The 22234-nt window shown below is 47.5% G+C and overlaps 1 protein-coding gene across 3 annotated transcripts in view; it reads right to left on the minus strand.

Moving 5' to 3' along the window:
• Positions 1 to 1276: 1276 nt before the first annotated feature.
• Positions 1277 to 22234, minus strand: part of pdzrn3b (PDZ domain containing RING finger 3b) — a 74857-nt gene continuing 53899 nt past the window's right edge. Inside the window, exons 1-8 of one of the 3 annotated variants that reach the window (XM_049023061.1) lie at positions 21190 to 21547; positions 10193 to 10443; positions 8077 to 8164; positions 6747 to 6845; positions 6252 to 6314; positions 6060 to 6161; positions 4023 to 4139; positions 1277 to 3518 (exon numbers count right to left, since the gene is read on the minus strand). In XM_049023061.1, coding sequence (XP_048879018.1) covers positions 2037 to 3518; positions 4023 to 4139; positions 6060 to 6161; positions 6252 to 6314; positions 6747 to 6845; positions 8077 to 8164; positions 10193 to 10443; positions 21190 to 21258 — 2271 coding nt within the window. In that variant the 5' untranslated portion in view covers positions 21259 to 21547 and the 3' untranslated portion in view covers positions 1277 to 2036. Of the gene's footprint in view, positions 3519 to 4022; positions 4140 to 6059; positions 6162 to 6251; positions 6315 to 6746; positions 6846 to 8076; positions 8165 to 10192; positions 10444 to 21189; positions 21548 to 22234 lie in introns of those variants that run through there. The other 2 variants (XM_049023059.1, XM_049023058.1) reach the window with 2 other exon arrangements.

Consider the following 22234-nt stretch of genomic DNA (forward strand, 5'->3'; position numbering starts at 1 on the left):
CTAGTTAAGCAAATGTGCTGATTTTTTTAATTTAACCAAGTGAACTTTCTGAAGCATGTAAGTGAGCGAATGGGAAACTGCCTGGGTATTATTACCAGATGGTAGGTCCCTGCAAAGACATTCAGAAATGTGTTTCGCTTTACAGTGAATAGCAAAGCCATATGTTCCTGCCTCCCCACCACCCAAATAAGTTTACTGTATGTGCATACTGTGTACATAAACACCCCCAGGATTCATGCTGACAGTATATAGAGGTGACAGTATCCTCACAAGTATATTAAGCAGTAAAATTAATTATGAATCTAGACTTGAGCAATATCTAAAATGCGAAACCGTAAAAATGGAGAAAACCTTTGTGTTGAAGCAAGATTAGCGTGTGTGTGCAGAGAGTGAAAGGACTAAGAAAACGCTTCCTTAACACAGGCAAGTTAGATACGGTGTCGTCACAGCACAAGTATGGCTTTGCTTCCTCCGTTTCGGGGATTTGCTATGCGGTGTGATTGAACGTTGGCTAAGTGTGACTGTCTTTGTACTGTGTATATGTTGTGTAAAATGGAGACAGCTGTGTGTCTTAGATTACGCGGCTTAACAAAGAGAGCAGAGCAGGTTGCTGGTCAGCAGAAACATGCAGGGGATCTCCGTAGATCCGTGTGTCAGGCATGACTGCACACACAGCAGCAGTATTCAGAGTGGGTGCAGACATCCTCAGGGCCACTGCTGAGCTTGCAGAATGACATCAGCTCTCTCATGGGAGGCGTAACAGGAACATGGTCCTCATGCAGCAATCCCACGAGTGCTGATCTTTATGATGGGAAGGGGACGAATTACAGCATATTCTTCAGAAGTAAGCGGAACTGTAATACAGCTGTGCTTTACAGTGTTGTAAATAACTTGGGTTTAGGTCAGATCACACTGGAACCGTGAGATGTGTAATGGGTAAGAACCTCTGTGTCGGATGTTCTACAATGTTGAGGTGCTGGATCATCCGTAACTGAGTGAATACTCACCAGAACTCATTAAAATATCTTAATATTTATACACCGGCCCAGACGAGGTTGCTGATGTCACTGGTGACCTTTCAGTTAAAAACCACTAAAGTTTTATTGCATCATGCAATATATGTTCGTCGGAGAATATTTGAGCTATATTATAGGGAGATAAAATTTCTCTAGCTAAATTAATAATATTCTCCGGATACTGGATGTTTTGCTCAGTACAATCAACCAGTTAGTCACCTTTAAATGCTGTCAATAGTGTTGAAAAAAAGCTAACGACATTTCGACAACATTAAATAATTTATTCTCATTTTACAGGACAACAGATTGTTTTCTAAGTGAAAAATGCTACATGATGTCTAACAGATGCATGGATAAACGTTTGGACTTTAACAGACAGGAGACAGATGTTAGGCCGCCCCTGTCCGTGCACAAATGGTTTATGTTATGTCAGTCGGAGCCGGCTGGAGCAAGCTGCAGAATGAAACAACTTCCTTTATTCTGGAATGTTTCATACAAACCAGAAAGGCTGTTTTATTTTGCAAAATTCAGAAATATTTTTCCAAAAAAGGACTCTGCTTTAACTCCGAAGCTAAATAGCGTTTCATATTCAATAAACAAAACATATGGATAAACAATAAAATACTGATTAATGATGCTTGTTTAAAAAAAAAAAAAAAACAAAAAAAAAAAACGATGTTTTGGTGCTTGTTACTCAGAGCAGATGGCCATTCCACAGTCGCGAAACCTTTCAAAGGCAATAGAAGTTGTAACAGCATTTTTTTGTCTTGTTTTTTTGCTTATACATATCTTTGAGAACAACCGGTACAAAGGTACAAAGATTACTGAAAGCCTGTGAAATCCTTTTGTTGTTGGCATTACCTTCAGCAATGAAAACGCCACATCGCAGCCCTTTCGAGTTCCTTCAGAATACGCTCCTCCTCCCATTTCATATTTACAAGGTTGCCACATTGAACGAGGCAGGAATTTCTACCCCAAGCGGTAGAGTCCTATTTACAGCACACCACTGGGGCTGCCCGCCTAAACGGTCGTGACAGACAGCAGGGAGTTGTAGACTCTTGTTCCGTCCGGAGACTTGGTGCCGTGAGTGAGCAGCTCCTGGATAGTCATCCAGTTATCGAAGATCTTCTTGCTCCTCTTCTTCATCATCTTGCGGTGGCTCAGCTCGATGATGCTCAACTCCTTCTTGTCCTCGGCGGCGCCCGGCTCCCCACCGCGTGGGACGTCCAGCCGGCTTTGCTTCATAAGCTCCCTCCGCTGCCGCTGCTCCTTGGCACGCACGGCATGCTGCTTGCGTTCCTCCTTGCTCCAATAGCGGCCCATCTTCATCTCGCTGGCGGCGTCGTCGTCCGTGGTCATGCCGCTTCGCTCCTCGCGGATGCGCAGGGCCCGTTCACGAAGTAGCCGGTCGCGCACGGGGCGCTTGGTGATGTAGCGCGTCCCATCACTGCGGATCTTCACCTTCCACTCGGCCTTGGGGTCGGACTCCCCAACACCTCCTCCTCCGCCTCCTGCCCCCGCCATGGCGTCCCTGCACGCGCTCAGCAGGCTCACCTGGCTCTGGGCGTACTCCACGGCCGACTTCTGCTGGATCAGTTGCATGTAGCTCTGGTAGTGCTGGGCATGGTCTGGAATGTGGGCGTGTTTGTACGGGGAGTGCGGTGCCACTGGACCCTTGGCCGGTCGGCGCTCTCTAGCCTCTGGTTGCGTGCTAGCCTCAGCTTCTTTAGGCGAGAGGGACTGGCGAACACGGGCTGGACCCGCCTCGCGGACGGGAGACAGCAGCGGCCTGGACGTGCGGCTGCCCGGCCCGCGTGGCTCGGCACCGCGGCGCAGCGAGTTGTCAGGTGACAGCTCTAGTGTGAGTGGTGTGCTGCGGCAACTCTCACCCGTGTTGTAGGCGCTGGAGCTGTCCTTGTCCGACTTCTCGGGCAGCTCGGTGATGTCTGACAGCTCGTGGCGCCGGGCGTCGATGCTGGTGTTGTAGTTGCGGAAGCCACTGTTGTGTAGCATCCAGGGCTCGCGTAACTGCTGCATGCGATGCGACCTGGCGATGCTCAGGCACTCCAGCTCAATGCTGCGCAACTCCTCATTGAGCAGCTCCAGCTCCTTGTCCACACCCTCTGGGTCGGCACCGGGCTGGTACGGACCGGGCTGCCTGCCGCTCCGTGCTCGGCACTTCAGCTCCAGAAGCTCCCGGAAGCGCTCACACTCGTCGGCAGGAATGCCCAGGAAATCAGTATCGGCATAGTCGGCGGAGATGAAGGACTCGTTGCTGAAGGGCGTGTCCCCGCTGCCCAGCGTGTCCTGACTGTAGGCGAGTTGCTTGCGGCTGCCCAGCGTGTTGGATGAGGTGGTCTGGTCGTCAGCCAGGTTCTCCTGCTCCGAGCTCTCATCGTTGCGCGTGCTCTCGTCCGTGCGGCCCAACCCGCTGTCCTTCTCATGCTGATTGGACAGGAGGGTCGCCGTATCTGTGGTCCCACCGTCTTCTTCACGCTTCTTCTGAAAGACAGGAACAAGGGTAGAGCCCATCACAAACTGGGCGAAAGCTCCTCTGGTTACATTGCAGCTGGGTTACAATGAGCCATTAAATTAAAAACTTTTTATTTGATTCCGTGTGGACATTGGGGACAATTTAAAGGAGCATATATGGCTGCATCAGTGGGTTAGGTCTGACCTGTCTGATGGAGCATGCTGGGAATGACATGTCCATGTTACTAAGTTGCTCTGTGATGGATTAGCTTACCTGATGGAGCATGCTGGGAGCAACATGTCCATGTTACTCAGTTGCTCTGTGATGGATTAGCTTACCTGATGGAGCATGCTGGGAGTGACATGTCCATGTTACTCAGTTGCACTGTGATGGATTAGCTTACCTGATGGAGCATACTAGGAGCACCATGTCCATGTTGCTCAGTTATCCTGTGATGGATTAGCTTACCTGGGGGAGCATGCTGGGAGCTACCTGTCCATGTCACTCACTTGCTCTGGGATGGATTAGCTTACCTGATGGAGCATGCTGGCTGTGAACTGCATTGCCTGATGGTGCTGCTGTTCCAACATGTCCATGTGTAAGTCATCCAGGAAATCGTTCCTGTCATCATCCATCCATCCTTCGTCCAGCTGGAAACGGGGTGGAGGGGTGGGTGGGGGGGGGGCAAAGCAGAGAAGATCATTTTCAGCCCACTGGCATCTCATTCCAGACTTTTCACCGTTCACTGATACTTTTCACCAGCCTGTAGAATATATACATTCTTTTTGGCCCTTTGGCGGGCACCACATCTGTCATGCAACACCTGGGTCAGCTATCCACATATGTGACACCCCAGGGCAGGAAACTGGGGGGGATCTTTGATGCTGATCTCAGATTTGACAAGCAGATAAGTCTCAACTGAAACAACAGAGTTTATGTTGAAAATTAAGAACCTCCTTTCTTTTTTCTGACTTATCTATTCCTTAATTTCCTCACGTTTGAAATATTTAACGCCATAACGCCATATATGTAGGCATCTTAAATCTTCACTAGCTCGTCTACAGTTGGTACACAATGCTGAGGCACTAAGAAGAGGGAACAAATTAAACCAGGTTTAGCATCTCTTCATTGGCACCCAGTTCATTTTACCATTACGTTTAAGAGTTTACTTTTTGTTTTTAAAGCACTTAATGGACAGGCCCCTTCATACATTGTAGAACTTCCCCAGTTCCAGTCTACTTCCAGACCCCCCGCGAACCCGGCTGAAATCAAATGGTAACAGGGCTCTGACAGCTATTGCACCCAGTCTGTGGAGCTGCTTGCTGGCGAATATTAGTTGTTCTCCATCTGTTCCGGGTTTTTAAAAAAGGCTTAAAACGCATTTTATTTTTTACTCAGACCTTTGAGTAAGTACAACTGATAAATGCAATTTACTTAGTTCCTCTGGAGTGTAAATCAATCAATCAAATCTATCAATCTATCAATCAATCAAATCAATCAAATCTATCAATCTATCAATCAAATCAATCTATCTATCTATCTATCTATCTATCTATCTATCTATCTATCTATCTATCTATCTATCTATCTATCTATCTATCTATCTATCTATCTATCTATCTATCTATCCTTTCTTTCTTTTTCCTCAGTTCCTGCCCCCTCACTTTCCCGTCTTATTTTTGAGGGTGTGATAATGGTAGAGGGGTGTGTCTAGGTGCGGGGAGTGACAGATTTAAGGGTCTGGAGCACAGATTAGCCATCAGCTTTGTTAGCAATGAATGACTGGGACTAAAGCTGCTATTATCCTTCTTGCTTCTCTACATGTTTCAACGCTCCAGTGTAAAAACTCAATATAGATATAAAAAAGCTCCTAAAACTCCCTATCCCACCTCGTATAGCTGATCGGTGTCTCATGGAGTCATTTAACTAAACTAATTAATGAGCTGAGTTGGTAGTGATATGTAAGACACACATGAAATAGCTGGCTGCCTCTGAGGAGAGGCTTGGGAACCAAAGCAGGGTTCTTCTAGCCCTCCAGCAAGACAACAGGAACTTGTAGAACAGAAGAATTTTTTCTCATGTCACTGTTAATTTGCACATGTTCTAATATTAAATTGAGATTCTTTCCCAGCAAATTTACACTTACTACCCAGATATAGAGTCTTGCGCATTCTCTTTGACTGCTTAAGGCTTTTGCATAGTACTGCACTTGGGATACAATTTAGATGAGGTTCAATCATCAAGGTCAGTAAGAATAATGAAAATTGCATCCAATCATTAAAATCATCTGCAGTCACTGAACTCTACTTCTTAACATCAATTGCAGTATGTTCTCTGATATCGGGTATCAATGACTAGAAATTCCTCCTGCATAATGACTTTCAGTTTATTGTTATACAGACTGGTACAGTGGGCCTCACTGAATATACTAACATAACCTGTGTTTGGTTAGTGATACACAGGCCCACCTCCTGCCTGGCAGACCTCTGTACGCTGCTGAGTGACGTCACTAACACAGAGTCGTGTCTGGCTGCTCTCGGATATCCCGTTACCTTATCCTGAATTCTCACCTGGATCTCTGGCCGGGCCACCAAAAGACACACGTTCTTGTTCTCCTCGCTGGTCAGCAGTGCCACGGCCTCCTCTCGGTTCTGGATCTCCACACCGTTGATCTGGGAGCAGGACAAAAGACCCTCAGTGCAGGTGTTCGAATAACGACACCCTGCCCCGCCACCAGGTGGGGAACCTTGAGCTGGGCATACCTGGATGATGCGGTCTCCTTCCTGGATCCTGCCATCTTTTGCAGCAATGCTGTTTGGATCAATCTAAAGCAAGAAAAAAAAAAAACACACCCACTTATACTCAAGACAATAAAATCACATCAAAGTGGATGATGTTTCCTATAGATGAGGAAATGCTGCAGGACAGATTATGTCGTCACCTAAACTTAGGAAAAAATACGCTATCGCTGTCTGAAAGGACAAACACCCATAGAGGCACTTTCTCATTTCTGGAAGCCGATGCGCGATGAATGACAAAACATGGACTGGATGGGAGGTAAACAAGCCGGATCTCAAAAACAGATTTTATCCCGTTCTTTTTACTTCCTGTCCTTGACCACAATATATCAAGCTTGTGCTGCAGATAATAGGTCAGTCTGTGTCTAACTCCCTTTAACTATATACACTTTAATGGTAAATACATTACTAAACATTTTTCTTTACACTCTGTGAGCTGCTAGCTTTCGGGATGCCTACCTCGCTCACATAGATCCCGGTTTCGTCTTCATCGTCAGTCCTGTAGCAAACGGTCAGTCCCAACTTGTCCTGGCTATTGATTCTGTACAAATCCACTTCCTGAAAGGAGACGGCAGAATAAAATACAAAATATCTCTGTATTATAGTATTTATTTTATGGGGCAAAAGAACTCAGCGATATCAGCAATCTTAGGGGTGAGATAGACAGATATACTTCACGCAGAACTGCCATAGTGTATTGTTGTAAACAATGAGAAGTATGTCCCACAGGACAACTGGAAACGGTGAACAATCGATAGCAGAGCCAACCGAGACAGAATGAAATATGAAAAATTTATTCCGATCTCGGTGAAACATCTGCCAAGCAGCCGTGTCTCACTTTTCACGCTCGACACCTGTAATCTATCAGATGGTGAAACAGATACGACGCTCCCTATGTCCTGGGGGAGGGGCTCATCACATGTTGTTTATCCTCACTCCAGCGCCGTCCGAAATCCTACATAAAAGGCTTGCATTTGGGGGAAATCACATGGCATTACGGTCATTTAGCGGGGCCCGTCTTCGAAAATAAGGCACTTTCTGGCAAAGCCTGCAGAAGGCACTCGAGAAGTTCCATGTAATCAGGAGGGCTGGGACACGCTTTGATGTGAATCCTTATTACCTACACAGCAAACATCTCAGAGAAAGCAACACCCTGCTCCAATTCAGGGCTTCCGCTACAGAAAGCGGACATCATAGGGGTAACACAGAATGTGTATCAAGCCCAACAAAGCATCCATGTGACTTTGAGGTCCTTTTGTTGATCGAACAATTGACCTTTGTCTCCAGAGATCTCTGTGGAGAGGCATCTTGGCCTACTGCCTAGCTGAGGGGAGCTAGTCTTGCATTCAGCTGCCTGGGTGACCTTTCACCTCGCTGCCCTCAGCCGTCTGCCTGTCAAAGCCTAAGCGATTAATATCGCAGACGAATCCCGTTGTAACGGGTGACCTCATCATTTTTTATTTTACTGCGATATTATGACCCAACGTAGGCAGCAGTAATATACATTATGAAAGGCATCAGTCTTCCATTATCCCAGCCGTACCATTATCTTCTTTGTATGATCCGTGTTGAGGAGCAGCCAGTGCAGAGAAAGACATATTAGTCTTTGCCAGTAATAAATAATGATGTTACCGTCTAGCATCTGCTCAGCGTGCAGAACAAACAAGCAATCTGATTGGACCGCAGATCGCAGCCTCCATACAGCGATGAAGGAGCCCGGAACGCTGGGCCTGCATGCCATGCTCTGGATGGTCATATCCGCATCCGCGGCGAGCCTGGGAAACGTTACCTCATACTCCAGCTCCTCTCGATCCATTTCCTGTCGCATGCCTTCCAGGAAGTCACCGGGGTCGAAGAATTCATGCCTCGGCGAGTGTCTGGAAAAACAATGGAACATCACAGGGCATAAATTAGAGACGATATTTAAAGGCTCGTTTAAGACAATGTTACAAGTCCTACATGTAAAGAGTCTTTTATTACCCATAAATCCAGCTGGATAGATGTGGACCTGCCCCTGGTTTACTGTCAGTAATTCCCTCTGCCGTGTGACTTTCAGTACTTAATATGCCAAAGGCCCCCTTCTCGGGGGCTTCGTATTCAAATGCACACAGTCAAAATTTATAATCGCACACATATTCCACGTTTGAAGCACTTTTCCGATATCCACATATCCAATGCTCACAATGCCAGGTTAAGCCTCTGAAACCATAATAGGAAGGTTGCCAGCGTGAGACCGGCTTTGCGAAACGGTCACATGCCCGTGAGCCCGTGAGCGAGACCCTGAACCCCCAGCTCCATGGGCACCGCTGCGGCTTCCTGATTTCGGAAAGAGAAGCCGGATCTGAAGACCGTGATTCATTCATGGCAAACATTGTAGTTTATTGTACCCACCAAAAAGAACAACGACAATAACGATTTAGTGGATATCCAACCAAAAATACCTTGAAGAGAAGAGTCTGTTGTATGTCCAGAAAAGCATGTCACATGGCTTATTTCTCACCTATGTGCTTGGGGATATTTAAAGGGGATATTTATACCCCTGCTGACCCCAAGCAGCCCACGGTGTGAAGCGTTATTCCTCAGTTGAGCTGTGCCATTCCTGCCTGACGGCCTCCTGCCTGTCTAGAGAAGACAGTGCCTGTGGCAGAGCTGGCCGACTGGCAGATGGGCATGGAGCAGCGCTCTCATTAGCACCCGATGGGATGCGACAGAACTGAGTACCGGCACCTCCAAGGCGGCAAGCTGCTAACTGGCACCCAGGAGGGACCCGGGCCAAGCAAGGAGATGGAAGATTCTTTACAATCTAATTCCTACTCATCTATTTCTTATAGTACCCAAGTCTTATTATTACCAACAACTCGATCATTAAGCTAACTATATAAACGTGTATTAGCATAAATTTCAAAATGTCACTCCCTATGCGGACATTTAGCAGTTCTAACATTTCTGGGGACACTCAACTTAAACAGCCACTGGCAAATGATTGCAGATATTCAAATCAGCTACTATGAAATACTATAAAAACTATACAAACTATCAACTACAACATTCACAGCATGCATGGTTCTTCTTCATTTACATATTCTCCCCTGTTTATAACAAGATAATTTTGTCCCTCACTTTCTTCTATTTTGGACATAACAGAGATTATGAATGATAAGCAGTTACTCCACCGCTTTAGTCATGAAGGGTCTGGCTCCCATCCCAGGCAGCACAGGGCAGGGGTACACCCTCAACATGAACACAGTCATACGCTACACAGGCAGCACAGGGAAGGGGTACACCCTCAACATGAACACAGTCATACGCTACACAGGCAGCACAGGGAAGGGGTACACCTTCACCCTGAACACAGTCATACGTTACACAGGCAGCACAGGGCAGGGGTACACCCTCAACATGAACACAGTCATACGCTACACAGGCAGCACAGGGAAGGGGTACACCTTCACCCTGAACACAGTCATACGTTACACAGGCAGCACAGGGAAGGGGTACACCCTCAACATGAACACAGTCATACGTTACACAGGCAGCACAGGCTAGGGGTACACCCTCAACATGAACACAGTCATACGTTACACAGGCAGCACAGGGAAGGGGCACACCCTCACCCTGAACACAGTCATACGCTACACAGGCAGCACAGGCTAGGGGTACACCCTCACCCTGAACACAGTCATACGTTACACAGGCAGCACAGGGCAGGGGTACACCCTCACCCTGAACACAGTCATATGCTACGGGCAGCTCTGAGACACAAATTAAGCTAAATGCATGTCTTTGAACTGCAGGAGAAAATCCTCCAAGAGAACATGCAAACACAGAGGAGATGGGATTTGAACTAACAACCAAAGAGCAGTGCTGTGACTAACTGGACTGTTAATTTGTGAGGAGTTACTCACTCCTCTGGCAGCAGATACTGTTCCAACACCCCCACCGGTGAGGCTGCCGGCTGCTTGCTGAGGGTCATGATGTGCTGGAAGGTGATATCTGTCTGCGTGCTGCTGTCTGCCACCTGGGCGTCCGGGGGCGAGACCATGGTCTTGGGACGTGGAGCGCGACGCAGCACCTGTACCACGATAGGCTCGCTGGCTGTGCGGAAGGCCTCTACTGCCTGCTCATGGGAGGCTTTAGACAGGTCCTTCCCATTGACCTGGAAGGGGAAGAGGAGAAGCAAGTGGTTAGCAGGTGACATGGGTGGGGCCAAGGAGGGGCGCTGGGACCAGGGAGGGACAGGACCAGGGAGGGGCGCTGGGACCAGGGAGGAGCGCTGGGACCAGGGAGGAGCGCTGGGACCAGGGAGGAGCGCTGGGACAAGAGAGGGGAGCTGGGACCAGGGAGGGGTGCTGGGACCAGGGAGGGGTGCTGGGACCAGGGAGGGGTGCTGGGACCAGGGAGGGGCGGGGTAGGTATGAAGAGTTTCCCACATTCAAATAAACCCCTTTGGGATGTGGCCCCACACACACACACATACACCATCAGGCCAGCCATGCTGACACGTTGCATTAAGAGTTTATTGTATGCAGGTTCCTCTGTGAACAAATTATAGTTATACTGTGACGCCTCAGCTGTAGTGTAAGCCCTCAAAAAAAGAAGGACAGGCTGGCAGAGGATTCCATAAAAAGCACATTCTGCTGCTCTGAGCGAGACGGCCATGTTGGAGACGGCCAGTGGAAGGTGTCCTCAAAGCACACAGCCCCCATGCTGACCTCTATAAAACTTTACACTGTTCTTTCCCCCGTTATCGCCGCCTCTGACACTCTACATTTCAAATGGCTGTTCATCACAGGAAGCACATTAATGAAAAGACGGGGGGCAGTGAGCTGCTCGCCACAAAACGCAGAGAAGATGACAGCCTCCCTGTAGCTTTCATTATTCAGGAGGCACGTGGAATTATTCATTAATCCCAGGTGAGACTGTGCATGTAGACGACTGGGTGCCTTTGGAGGACCTTGAGCTGTGACTCCCCTTCAGGATCCCAGATACGATTGAAACGCTGCCCCCGTAAAGCTCGCATAGGGAACAGCACCATGTATATGTATTAACCAAGCAACAAGGGTGAATGCTGTGAGTGGCTCAGCAGACTAAGCCCCTGTGCCTGTGATCAGAAGGGTGCCGGTTCAAACCCCGGCCTTAGCGGAATAATCAGATGTCTGTAGGCCCCTAAGCAAGGCCCATAACCCCCAGCTCCAGGGGCCCTGCATGCTGGCTGACCCTGCGCTGTTACCCCCAAGCATGATCTCACATGTATGTGTGTATATGCATCACAGAGAGCAAGATGGGGTAACCTTACCACAACTTCGAGGAGCCCAAACAGGCACTAAACACCTGTGTACTGTACTGTATTTGTATACAGGACTGCCGTAAAGGGGGGGGGCAGATATGACAATTCAATTCAATGGGCCACCTGGGGCCAAAAAAGTTGGAACTTAATATGAATGGTCTGGGTTGGGGGCCGATATATTATGTTTTCATGGAGTCGCAAATCCTTAACGACACTCCCGTGTGTAGCTATCATGATCCACAGCTCCAGGTGAGCTTCCCAGCTCGGATGAGAGAGGCTTGTAACTGGCTGTTCCACTCCGTAATGGTGCTGAACTAAAACCATCTTTAAACTGGCAAAAAAAGATAAAAATCACAAGACCTCTTGCAGCTGCACTATCCTATTAACTTCTAGCGGACAGGGATATTAAATTCTAGCGGTGATGTATGATAACCTGTAAATGCCTCTCCCTCGTTTACAGGGTCAAAGCAAGGCTAAGCAGAATGGGACGTTAATTAGACTGAGCCTGACTGTGATTAATAAAGGTCGTTAGACAAACCAAAATGAGATGCCCTCATTTAGCTAAGTAATTCGTCGCTGCTGAAATGTGGCTCCCCCTCGGAGATCGTCTGAGTTCTGCGTGTTAACCTGCAAAGATTAATCTGTGGAAGGCCAGACACTATGTTACAGGGAGGAATCTAATTAAGTCACTCGGCTCTTCCATGGGATTCTCTGAGATGCTCAGCACAAGACCAGCTGAACAAAGTGTCCTATTCCAACTTGCAAGCTGTTCAGAAATGCTCTGCTGTGACTCCTGAAGATTAAAATGTCAAGTGCCGTTGACTTTAGTGCAGGGATGCTCATACCTGTTCTACTCATTGAGAACAAGGGATCCCAGTTGATTTACACTTCCTAACCCTAACCCTAATCCTAATCCTAATCCTAACCCTAACCCTAACCTTCCACTTCTTGCTGTCCCGACACAATTTGTTGAATCGGTTCACACACACAGACGCACAACTACACACGCACACACACTCATGCACGCCACACACGGATGAAAGTCAGGAACCCGAAAACAGTGTTATTTCCTTGGACCGTCTCCTCTGGCTGTGTTCCCATCATTTCCGCTGTAGGACCCTCTGAGTGATAATTAAGTTACCCAGCAGGATTTTCAGTGCCACCAACTCAATCATTACATCTGCTGCAGAATTTAGAGTCTGATGCTTATAGTCATTTATATTCATTGCATTTTAAAAATACGGATACAGCTTCGTAAATTAGGGGCAGGACCGAGGGTCTTCTGACTTGGTCACTGGTGTGATTCAGTCTTTGCTGATACAGTATCAACATTAACAGAACATGCTGAAGGAGGAAAGGAAATTGCACTTTGCAGCTTGGAGCAGGTTATATGCTCACTAATAACCAAAAAAGGGATTACAGCTAATCCCAGCCTAAAGGATAATTGGATCATCAAAAATGGGTTCAACTTCAGAAACCTCAAAACTCAACGAATAGGAGAACCAACTTAACACTTGCAGCATAAATTCACATCGCAAAGTGCAAGTCAGCATGAGAACCTGGGGCCGGATGCATCCTCCTTAAGATTTCCTTAAAAATTTCTCTTAAGTATTTAAGTTTTTCTCCTTATCTTGGTCTTATACTTTTAACGGTTGCACAAAAGACCTTAACAACCAAACTAAGGAAAAAAAAAATAAGGTACCTCTAACCGTACCTTAACTGCAACATGGCCGAGTTTATGATAATAAATAACGAAAATGAACGGATCCCAAAAAGAGTGTTCCGCATCTGAGAGAACCCCTTAGATATGCTTAATGATGAACAATTGACTTTATAAATTTGTCCGACCGTCTGCAGTTGGATCGCCCCACAATCCGAACCTGTGCTCCCCAGCTGCGTTGCAGTTAATGTTTGCTCTGCGGGTTTGTGCTACGGCCTCCTTCCAGGCTGTAACAGGCGATGTATTTCATGTCCATAAGTCACTGGTGTGCCGTGTCGTTCATGTCCGCTACCATCGCTGCCTCATTAGAAAGAGGTTCTGGAGGTGGACTTCCACCTTGAAAATGACATTTTGTATAGAATAAAATTATTTATTTTCTAGCACATTAGGTTGCAGTCTAAACGCGAGTGTCATAGCCCATTTAGCCAGTTTCACGTTCAGCCGAGCTTGCTACTTTATATCTATATAAAGTATACTTTAATGAGTAATAATAACTTGTTGAAAGAAAATGAGCAACTTATATACAGAGGTCTATTTCACTGTCAGCAACACAGACTAATCTTAACAGTTCCCTCAAGTCATGTTAATCGTTTAACCTATCTGAAGTTGTAAGTTAATGTTAACTGGTAAGAGTTATCTGACGAGTTTTGTCGCATTCTCTCCTGTAATTAGTGATCTCTTTTTTGGCCAGAACAGATAAGCTGTAATTTTTTAGACCTCTTGGATGGACCTTTTCACCAGACTTTTTGAATTAATTTTCATTGCATTTTCCTTCTGTTTGCTGTTATTTCTGGATCAAATTTACTTTTTAGTATGTTCTTTCTTTTATTGTATTCCTCCAAAAGTATAATCTTTTCCTCCTCTGACCAATTTCGCTTTCTTGTCTTCTTTTCTCAAATTTTTTTTACTTGTGAGGCGATAACGGGAATCACAAGCAGGCGCGAGCGCAAGCGTATGAACGGTGTCCATGGAAACGGGACAGTTTTACTGCTGTAAACTCAACCTTTTAAGGGGTTCTGTGCAACACCCTTAAATAAATCCCTTAGCTAAGGAGAAATTAAACCTTAAGTGTCATACTTAAGGGGAGAACTTAAGGTGTTTTGTGCAACCGGCCCCTGGATCTCAAAATGACACAAGTGAATCCAAAATCCTGACAGCTGTACAAAGAAAGGGAAGGATCAGCTTCTACTGTATATTACACTACAGAGTCAGTCTTTTGCCGCAGCCCAATGGGAGCATTGTGTTAAACCACATTCTGATCTACAAACGGCCCACGGTGACCTGAAAGGACAGAGTCTCAGAGGTGTCGACCACAAAACAGAAGTGCCAGGCTCAAATGGCCACAACGGGGGTGATGCTGACCCTGAGGTTGATCTCCAACACCCCCATGCTGCTGATACAGGAATCACTCACCCCAGCTCCCCCCCCCCGGTCATTCCTGTCAGAATTCACCACACAGCTCACTCTAGTGGTGAAAATTGCAGCCATTGTGCTGGTGGTAATAAGCAGCTCTGAAGTGTTGGGTGTAATCCTGGCCACCCCCAGAATGCAAATGCTGCTGATTGCGGCTCCACCCTGCAGCAGCCCGCGTCCGACCGCTGACTGCCTCCCGAGGAAGGCCGACACGTCAGGCTGGGGAAAGTTCTTCTCACAGCTAAACCGTGAGCCCCTACAGGAGGCTTAACCGCTTATCACAGAGTGCAGAGAACAGCAATGGGATACATGAAACCTGCAAGGAGAAACAAGAGCTTCCAAGCTAAACATACTAAAAATTGCATTTACTTGGAAGTTTCTTTTGTCCAAAGTGATGTACAATTGAGAGAGTGGGGTCAGAAAGTCCCTGGAGTGATTAGGGTTAAAGCACCGGAATATGACATCAATCTGCCAACGGCAGAATGTCAACCTTCTGACCACGAGCACAGAGAGAGTCCTAACCCACCCACCCAGCCAGCTAGGCACAGGCATCTTCGTTTATCTGACACAGGACTATTGTAGAACTGACAGAGTGGCTCTTCTGGTGTGTATGATGGTACCTTCCCATTGTCTGCTCTGTGAGGTAACCTGAGCTTTGGAGCAGAAACTCTTCTCTGACCCACTCCAGAGGCGCCAAGGCTTTGGAAATTCGCTGAGCAGTGATCTCACCAACCGAGGGGGCTTACAAAACTGCCCTTGTGAGAGCGCTGTGGCTCTCGCAAGCCCTCTGTCAAGCGTCCTTTATGGTCCAATACACCACTTAAGCAAGAGCTTCAAAGTCTGCAAAGAGAGAAAGGGACATTGGGGACAGACGGGGAAGAACGCCGCTTGATATGAGGCGTGGAGGCCTGACAGCTTACTTCCCGACGCCTGGATGGCTGCCGTGATTGGTGGACTCTAAACGGCGGTCAGTTCTGCTCAGAACCAAATTTAATCCTTCTTTTATTTCACATTTAACCATTCAAACACAACTGAGCCCCATAAAGAGTGCTCTCCACATAAACGCTTCAGTTCATTCAGACTAAAAGGAAACAGTTTCCCAGCTCGCAAAGCCACTTTACAGAAGGATCCTCGTTCATTGAGAAGTGCTGTCTGAAGATAGGTGCTCCTGTTCTGTTGGGCTAACAAGCGCGGATGGCTGCGAAAAGGATTTCATTATTCGGCAGCTGCTAATCTTGTTCAAGCGTAGGGCACTGCTGTCAGGCACAGGAAATCGATACAAATGCCCCTATTACTTCCCACAGGCTTGCGTCTTCTCAGTAAGAAGTCCTTCAGGTGTTCACTGAAAGAACGCAAGTGTGATAGTCCTCTCAATATACACTGCATGAGCATTAACACCTCCCGCATACGGATCTGGCTAGAATAGAGCTTAAATGTGAGGTGATTAGCAATCACACAGCTACCTGAGTGAAAACGGCAGCTGTTAACAGTGCTCTGCTGCAACAAGGCTGGAATGAGCTTCCTGACCCAATAATCCGGCTCTCACCCTGCTGAACTGGTGAATTTAACAGCTCCAGTCAAAATTAGGGATTGGGCTGTTCCTGCTTGCTTTCGGCGGGTGAGGTACACTTTCTCTGGGGGGGTCGGAGTTTAGATGGACACCAAGACAGACGTTGGGTTGACAAGCTGTAGAGTCTGTAACCCTCCATTTGTGCTGTTACTGTGGTCTCCTGAACTGGGTTGTCTAATCTCCCTCCACCAGTCATAGAGGTACCTCCCCAGGAAAGAATGTCATAATTCAAAACCTTCAGAACCTGTTAACCTCTCTCAACCCCACCCATCCGGTCCTATCGATTGCTTTAAGCGTACCACAAACATAGGGTACTGATACTGTAATTACGTAGGACAAGCCTCAGGCACCACCCATGGGGCCTGTGAGCCCACCTTGGACTGGCACCTTGGGTCATAGTGACAGTATCTGCATGAGCGGCGGCTCCAGGAACAAACAGGTATGGAAGATGTTTTCAAGATGAAACTAAGCCTTTCATAAAAGATTTGCTCTACCATCACAAGCAGGATGCTTTGTGATTTCAGGATTTTTGGAAAAACTCTGGCTTCTTTGTGTTACTTTAGCCACGATCCACTGTTGGCGTCCACACTGGTTTCTAAACAGTGAATGCACAATGTGATTTGCGAACAGTTATGTAACAGTTACATCTGTCTTGCAAGAGTTCGAAATTCATGCTAAACTAGAGGAATTTGAACAGAATTCAGGGTTACTGTCAGATGTAAGCAACTGACTACAGTATACAAATACGGCATAAGAGGTTATGGAAGATGGATGGAGTGTCTGGGGAAGTTCAGGAGCTTCTCTAATTCGGGCTCTGCATGTTTGCCGAAGAAAATTCCAGGGTGGGGAGCAAAGCAGGTGTGAGGGAGGAGCCCCCATCAATGCAGGCTATCCCGTATCAGAGCTGGACTCTCCCCAGACGCTGCCCCTCCATCGGGCTAAAATGTGACGATCCCTCTCTGCCTGCCGATGGCTGCTTCCCGAGGTCAGAAAGCCGCCCATGCCCCACCCACCTGCCGCAGTGTTACGCAGATGTGTTGTCCCACAGGGCAGGGTCCTCGTCCCGCTTGCTGCCCTCCCCAGCACGAGACGCTTTGTCCTCACAGAATGCCTCTGTCAAGCCCCATTAGGTCCTGCCTGCTCCACAGTCAAGTGGGGGCTGCCGGTGCCCCAGTGCTGCCTGCCCTGTTCTGTCCTTTTCCTCATCGTTGCACTGGAGCCTCACACCTTTGGGGTTGTGGGTTTGATTTCCACCTCTGGCTCTGCACATGGGGAGTTTGTGTGGTTTGCTCTGGGTACTCCTGGTTACTCTCACAGTATAAAAACAATCCCTCAGTTGATCTGGTGTCTCTAAATCGCCTGTAGTCTGTGATTGTGTGTCCTCCCATTACAAAGCCCAAACTACCAAAGCATATTTAGCAATGACACTCCAGAAGAGCACACTTTGGTTGAAACTGCTTCTTCTTCTCAGAATGCACACTGACACGTTGTGGGGTGATTAGGAGCACCCCTTGATCTTTCTCTCTGGGGTCTCAAGAGGTTGCCTGTCCAGGGGTGGTTTGGTTAAGAGATGGTGGGGTTTTATCTCTGCATGTGGCCATACCGTCCAGCTGTCAATCTGGGGCACCAACGGAGCTGAACAGAGAGACACCAGGGTCGAGTCCTCCTAACAAAAATCTGAACAGCCTTGTCTTCTCTGGTATTGACAGAACAAATGCCTTCCTGTGATTCACTCTACCATCTGAAACGTATTAATTTAAGTGTAATTCATTCTACCGATCAAGATATAAGATGAAGCCTGTGTTCTGATAAGCCATCTTCTTACCGGAGGGGGAAACATGTTATTCCATGCTATCAGCAAGACTAAGTTGAATTTTTCTGGATGGAAAAAATGACGTAGGGCAGTGTTTCCCAATCCAGACCTCAAAGAGACACAGACATTCTTGCAAAAATGTGGACTGTCTGGCAGGGGGCTTGGAAGGAGAAAAAACCTGGAACGTCTGCAGGTCCTCGAGGACTGGACTGGGTCTCAATAAAAAGTAGGGACCAGGAAGTAGACCAGCTATTCTCCTGACAACAATGTTCAACAACATCTAGTTTTGAGCACGAGCAGGTAGTAAAATGATATGCAGAGGTGTGAGTAGGTCCCCACAGACCTTGCATAATGTAGAACTTTAAGTAAACAACGGCAGGTTACCCTCATGTTTAAAACATCTCTACGTAAATCAGCAGAGCAGTGTGTTTCTGGGACATTGAGCCTAAGCCCAAGAGATGGTCGCATCCCTGACCAGTCGGTGCCATTTTAGTGGTGCCTAGCACCAATGCTGGCAAAGCATTTTCACGGTGCTACCACGGCAAACAACAAAAAGCACAGAGACCTCGTTATCCTCATAACATTGTTATCATCCTAATTTCTAATGGGCAAAGATCAACATTTTGTTCTCGCAACAGATGAAACCCTGCCATACCGTGACCGCTCAAGCTACCTCGATGACCCTAAGGCTTTCAAACAGAGGGACCGATTTCTGCAGAGGGCACACAGAATCTAATCTCATAGTTTTTCAAGGCTACTTCAAATAAACTCATGTTTGCCATTTCAAGGAAAACTGGAATCAGTTTCAATGAAAAACAAATTAATGCTCAACTCTCATTTTGGTCAAAGTATGAAACTTATGATGAATCAAAATCAACCTTCAATTTAAGAAATAGGCAACATAATGACTTTAAGACCAAGAAACAATGACATTCTTGCTTTTGATTCATGATGACACAAGTCAAATCACCATTGTCGTGTCTGTGTCAATCCCATCTGCACCGGTCTGGTCTTAGCAGCAAACAAGAAAGTTTCTATTAACTGAAAGGGAGAGTCTCTCTCTACCCCGACTCCCCCTGCCTGGTCGGGTTAGTGATCCTGGCAGTAGAGCAGAGTCTCTCTACCCCGACTCCCCCTGCCTGGTCGGGTTAGTGATCCTGGCAGTAGAGCAGAGTCTCTCTACCCGACTCCCCCTGCCTGGTCGGGTTAGTGATTCTGGCAGTAGAGCAGAGTCTCTCTACCCCGACTCCTCCTGCCTGGTCGGGTTAGTGATCCTGGCAGTAAAGCAGAGTCTCTCTACCCCGACTCCCCCTGCCTGGTCGGGTTAGTGATTCTGGCAGTAGAGCAGAGTCTCTCTGCCCCGACTCCTCCTGCCTGGTTGGGTTAGCAGCAGGAGAGGGTGGCACAAAGTGGCCAGCGTGCTTCTGTCGGTTAACAGCCCGCCAATCAGCGGTAACTGACAGATAGCGGGAGAGGCAGCAGACAATGGGTCTCGCTCTCCCCTGGCTCCCGTCCAACACTTGTCAAGGAAAGAAAAATGAGAAGAGAGGATGGGATGGGAGCCCTTTGATGCTCTCTTGTCCCTAATCGTGAGTCGGGTGTGGAGAGATGCACAACCCATCTGGCGATACAAAACATGCCCCGGTCAAAAAACAGGGCAGAACTTTTATGTCATTTTGACAGAACACGTGTGATCAGAGCACGGTGCTTTGCCGTGGCAATAATGGACTCCCCACGCCACCGTGGCCATGTGTGAGGAAGGGGGAATGCGGGCTCCCTCTCTGCTGCGCTAATGACTGCACTGTATGCAGTGCCTGCTCATTAAGCCCCTTTAAATTGCCCAGCACAGTAGTGTGACGCCGGGCCCGTAAAGCACAGCAGCTGACATCCACCCTGCTGGAGAGACTCAGCCCTCTGACAGCAGCGGCGAATGAGATCCTGCTGCACACGTGTTACATTCCGTTTTTAGTCTTTAACCCAGAGATGAGGATTTTTTTGTTTCTAATACTAATCAAATGTTACATGCACAAGATAACACACAGATGTCACGCTTCATCTGAGGACACATGGCACATGGCTGTGGACTAGTATGAAGTGAAGTGTCAACTGAAGTATTTCATAATAAAAGTACTTCTCTTTTAATGCTGTCCCTTTAACAAGCAATGCGCACACACAAAGCCACACAGCCACAACCCTAACCCTAACCAAAGTGCACACCCCCAAATGTCATATACTGAAATGAAACTGGAAACCATTCATTTAGCCTAAAGTCCCTTTCATCTTTAACTGCAGTGGATTCTGATAGTCAGTCTGATAGCTGTGGACAATTATCCATGTGATCCCATACGAGATCAAAAAAAATGAAAGCCTGCTACACAAGTGGCCAGATGTGAAACAGAAACCTCAGGACACTGCAGGTACATCTGTATACTTGTCCATAGTACATCTGTATATTTGTCCTTCTGCTTAGCAATACAGAATATCTCTATATCTGTATATTACTAATGCTAATTTATCCCCATGATTTACACCACCCTCATCTGCTCACTTAAATTATTTGTACATAATCTGTACATAACTATTCCCACCTCTGTACATACTCTCTTACATGTATAAATTGTACATACTGCACTTATTGCACTTGCTACTCTCTGCACTTCTGATTAGATGCTAAACTGTACTTTGTTGCCCTGTATTAATACATGCGTAATGACAATAAAGTTGAACCTAATCTAAATACAGGACTGACCCCCTGACCAACTTCCCCATGTGAGGCCGAAGCTACCGCCTGTCTTCTTGTCCTCACAGCATGTGACTCCACTATGACGCCCCATCCAGAGGAACCGTCCTCACCTCACTACAGCTACATGCAAACTCTCACCAAACTGCACCAGGAAAGAAAAGCTTGAGCCCACCCAGCCTGGCAAACTACAGACCGCGGCCCTGCCGATTTTACACCCGTTACCAGAATTTAATTCCATGCAGAAAGTAAGAGGCAGAGCTTCGCGAAAGCCCCCATGCCAGATCTGTCGAAACTCTCTGGTCTGCTCTTCGGAGCGGCATGCGCCCCACTGCGGTCCACGTCCCACGGCCCGTTACCTGACAGACTTCGTAGAGCAGTTTGTACTGCTCATCCGGCTTGCGGAGGGTGCACAGGCTACATCCCATGTCTGAAGAGCGTCGCTGTGCTGTTGCGGTGTTGCCCTCTCCAGGCGTTGAACATGGGGGGAGGGGCACCCCAGAGCACTTGCTTGCTGGGGTTCCCTCGTAGCAGAAATGCACGCCTTTTTTTGGGGGCAGGCTCACATGGAAGCTTCTGGATGTAGCACCCCCAGACCCCACGGACGCGCACACTCAACTGGCCTCTCGCTTACTGCTTTCCCTCTCCCAGCCTCCCGCTCGCTCTCTCTCTTTCTCTCTCTCACTGAGCTCCCCTCTCCGCTTCATTCAAACTCCCGGTGTCACCCAGCCGCTTATATATTCTCGCTCATGCATATTAATGAGCATCTCCCCTCCCTCCCATTGAATATTCATGAAGGGCTGCTCCAAATTGTCCACTGCAGCCAGATGAAGTTTCAGTAATTAGAAATCATCACCTCGCTGGTGCCAGTGGGACATGGGCTTTCTGTGGTCAACACGCTCGCCGACTGTTTGCTGTCATCCTTTGTTCAGGAAAACTTTACATTTGTTGGTCATAAGACCCAGAACGAGAATGGTACTGACATCATAAACAGGCTGCGGATAGCGTTTCATTGAGGACCATGATGAATTAGAAATTAAAATATTACACAGAGAAATAAACATTTCACATGTATTCTCAAGTGTCCCAGCATTTCCTTGTTGGGCAGATCACAGGCTATGTGCACAGAGAGTTCGTAATAAGGAGTGATGTACCCATTTTGTAAGCTGTCCTTTGAGCTTTCCCGGCAATCAGAGGCAATATCCTCGCGCGGCCCAAACTCACAGAGACCAGTCAGCTAAGCTTGTTCTCGTGTGATATCTACTCAGCCCTGGTCTGTCTGGGGACCCCCCCAGCCCCTGCACACATTGGGCGGGAGGGGGGGATCGCTGACCTGATGTCACTCCACGTGTCAATTACGACAGGAGAGGAGATGTACCCTAAGATTATCAACTGACATTTGAG

Source organism: Brienomyrus brachyistius, chromosome 8 (genome assembly GCF_023856365.1).
Source record: "Brienomyrus brachyistius isolate T26 chromosome 8, BBRACH_0.4, whole genome shotgun sequence".
Lineage (NCBI taxonomy): Eukaryota > Metazoa > Chordata > Actinopteri > Osteoglossiformes > Mormyridae > Brienomyrus > Brienomyrus brachyistius.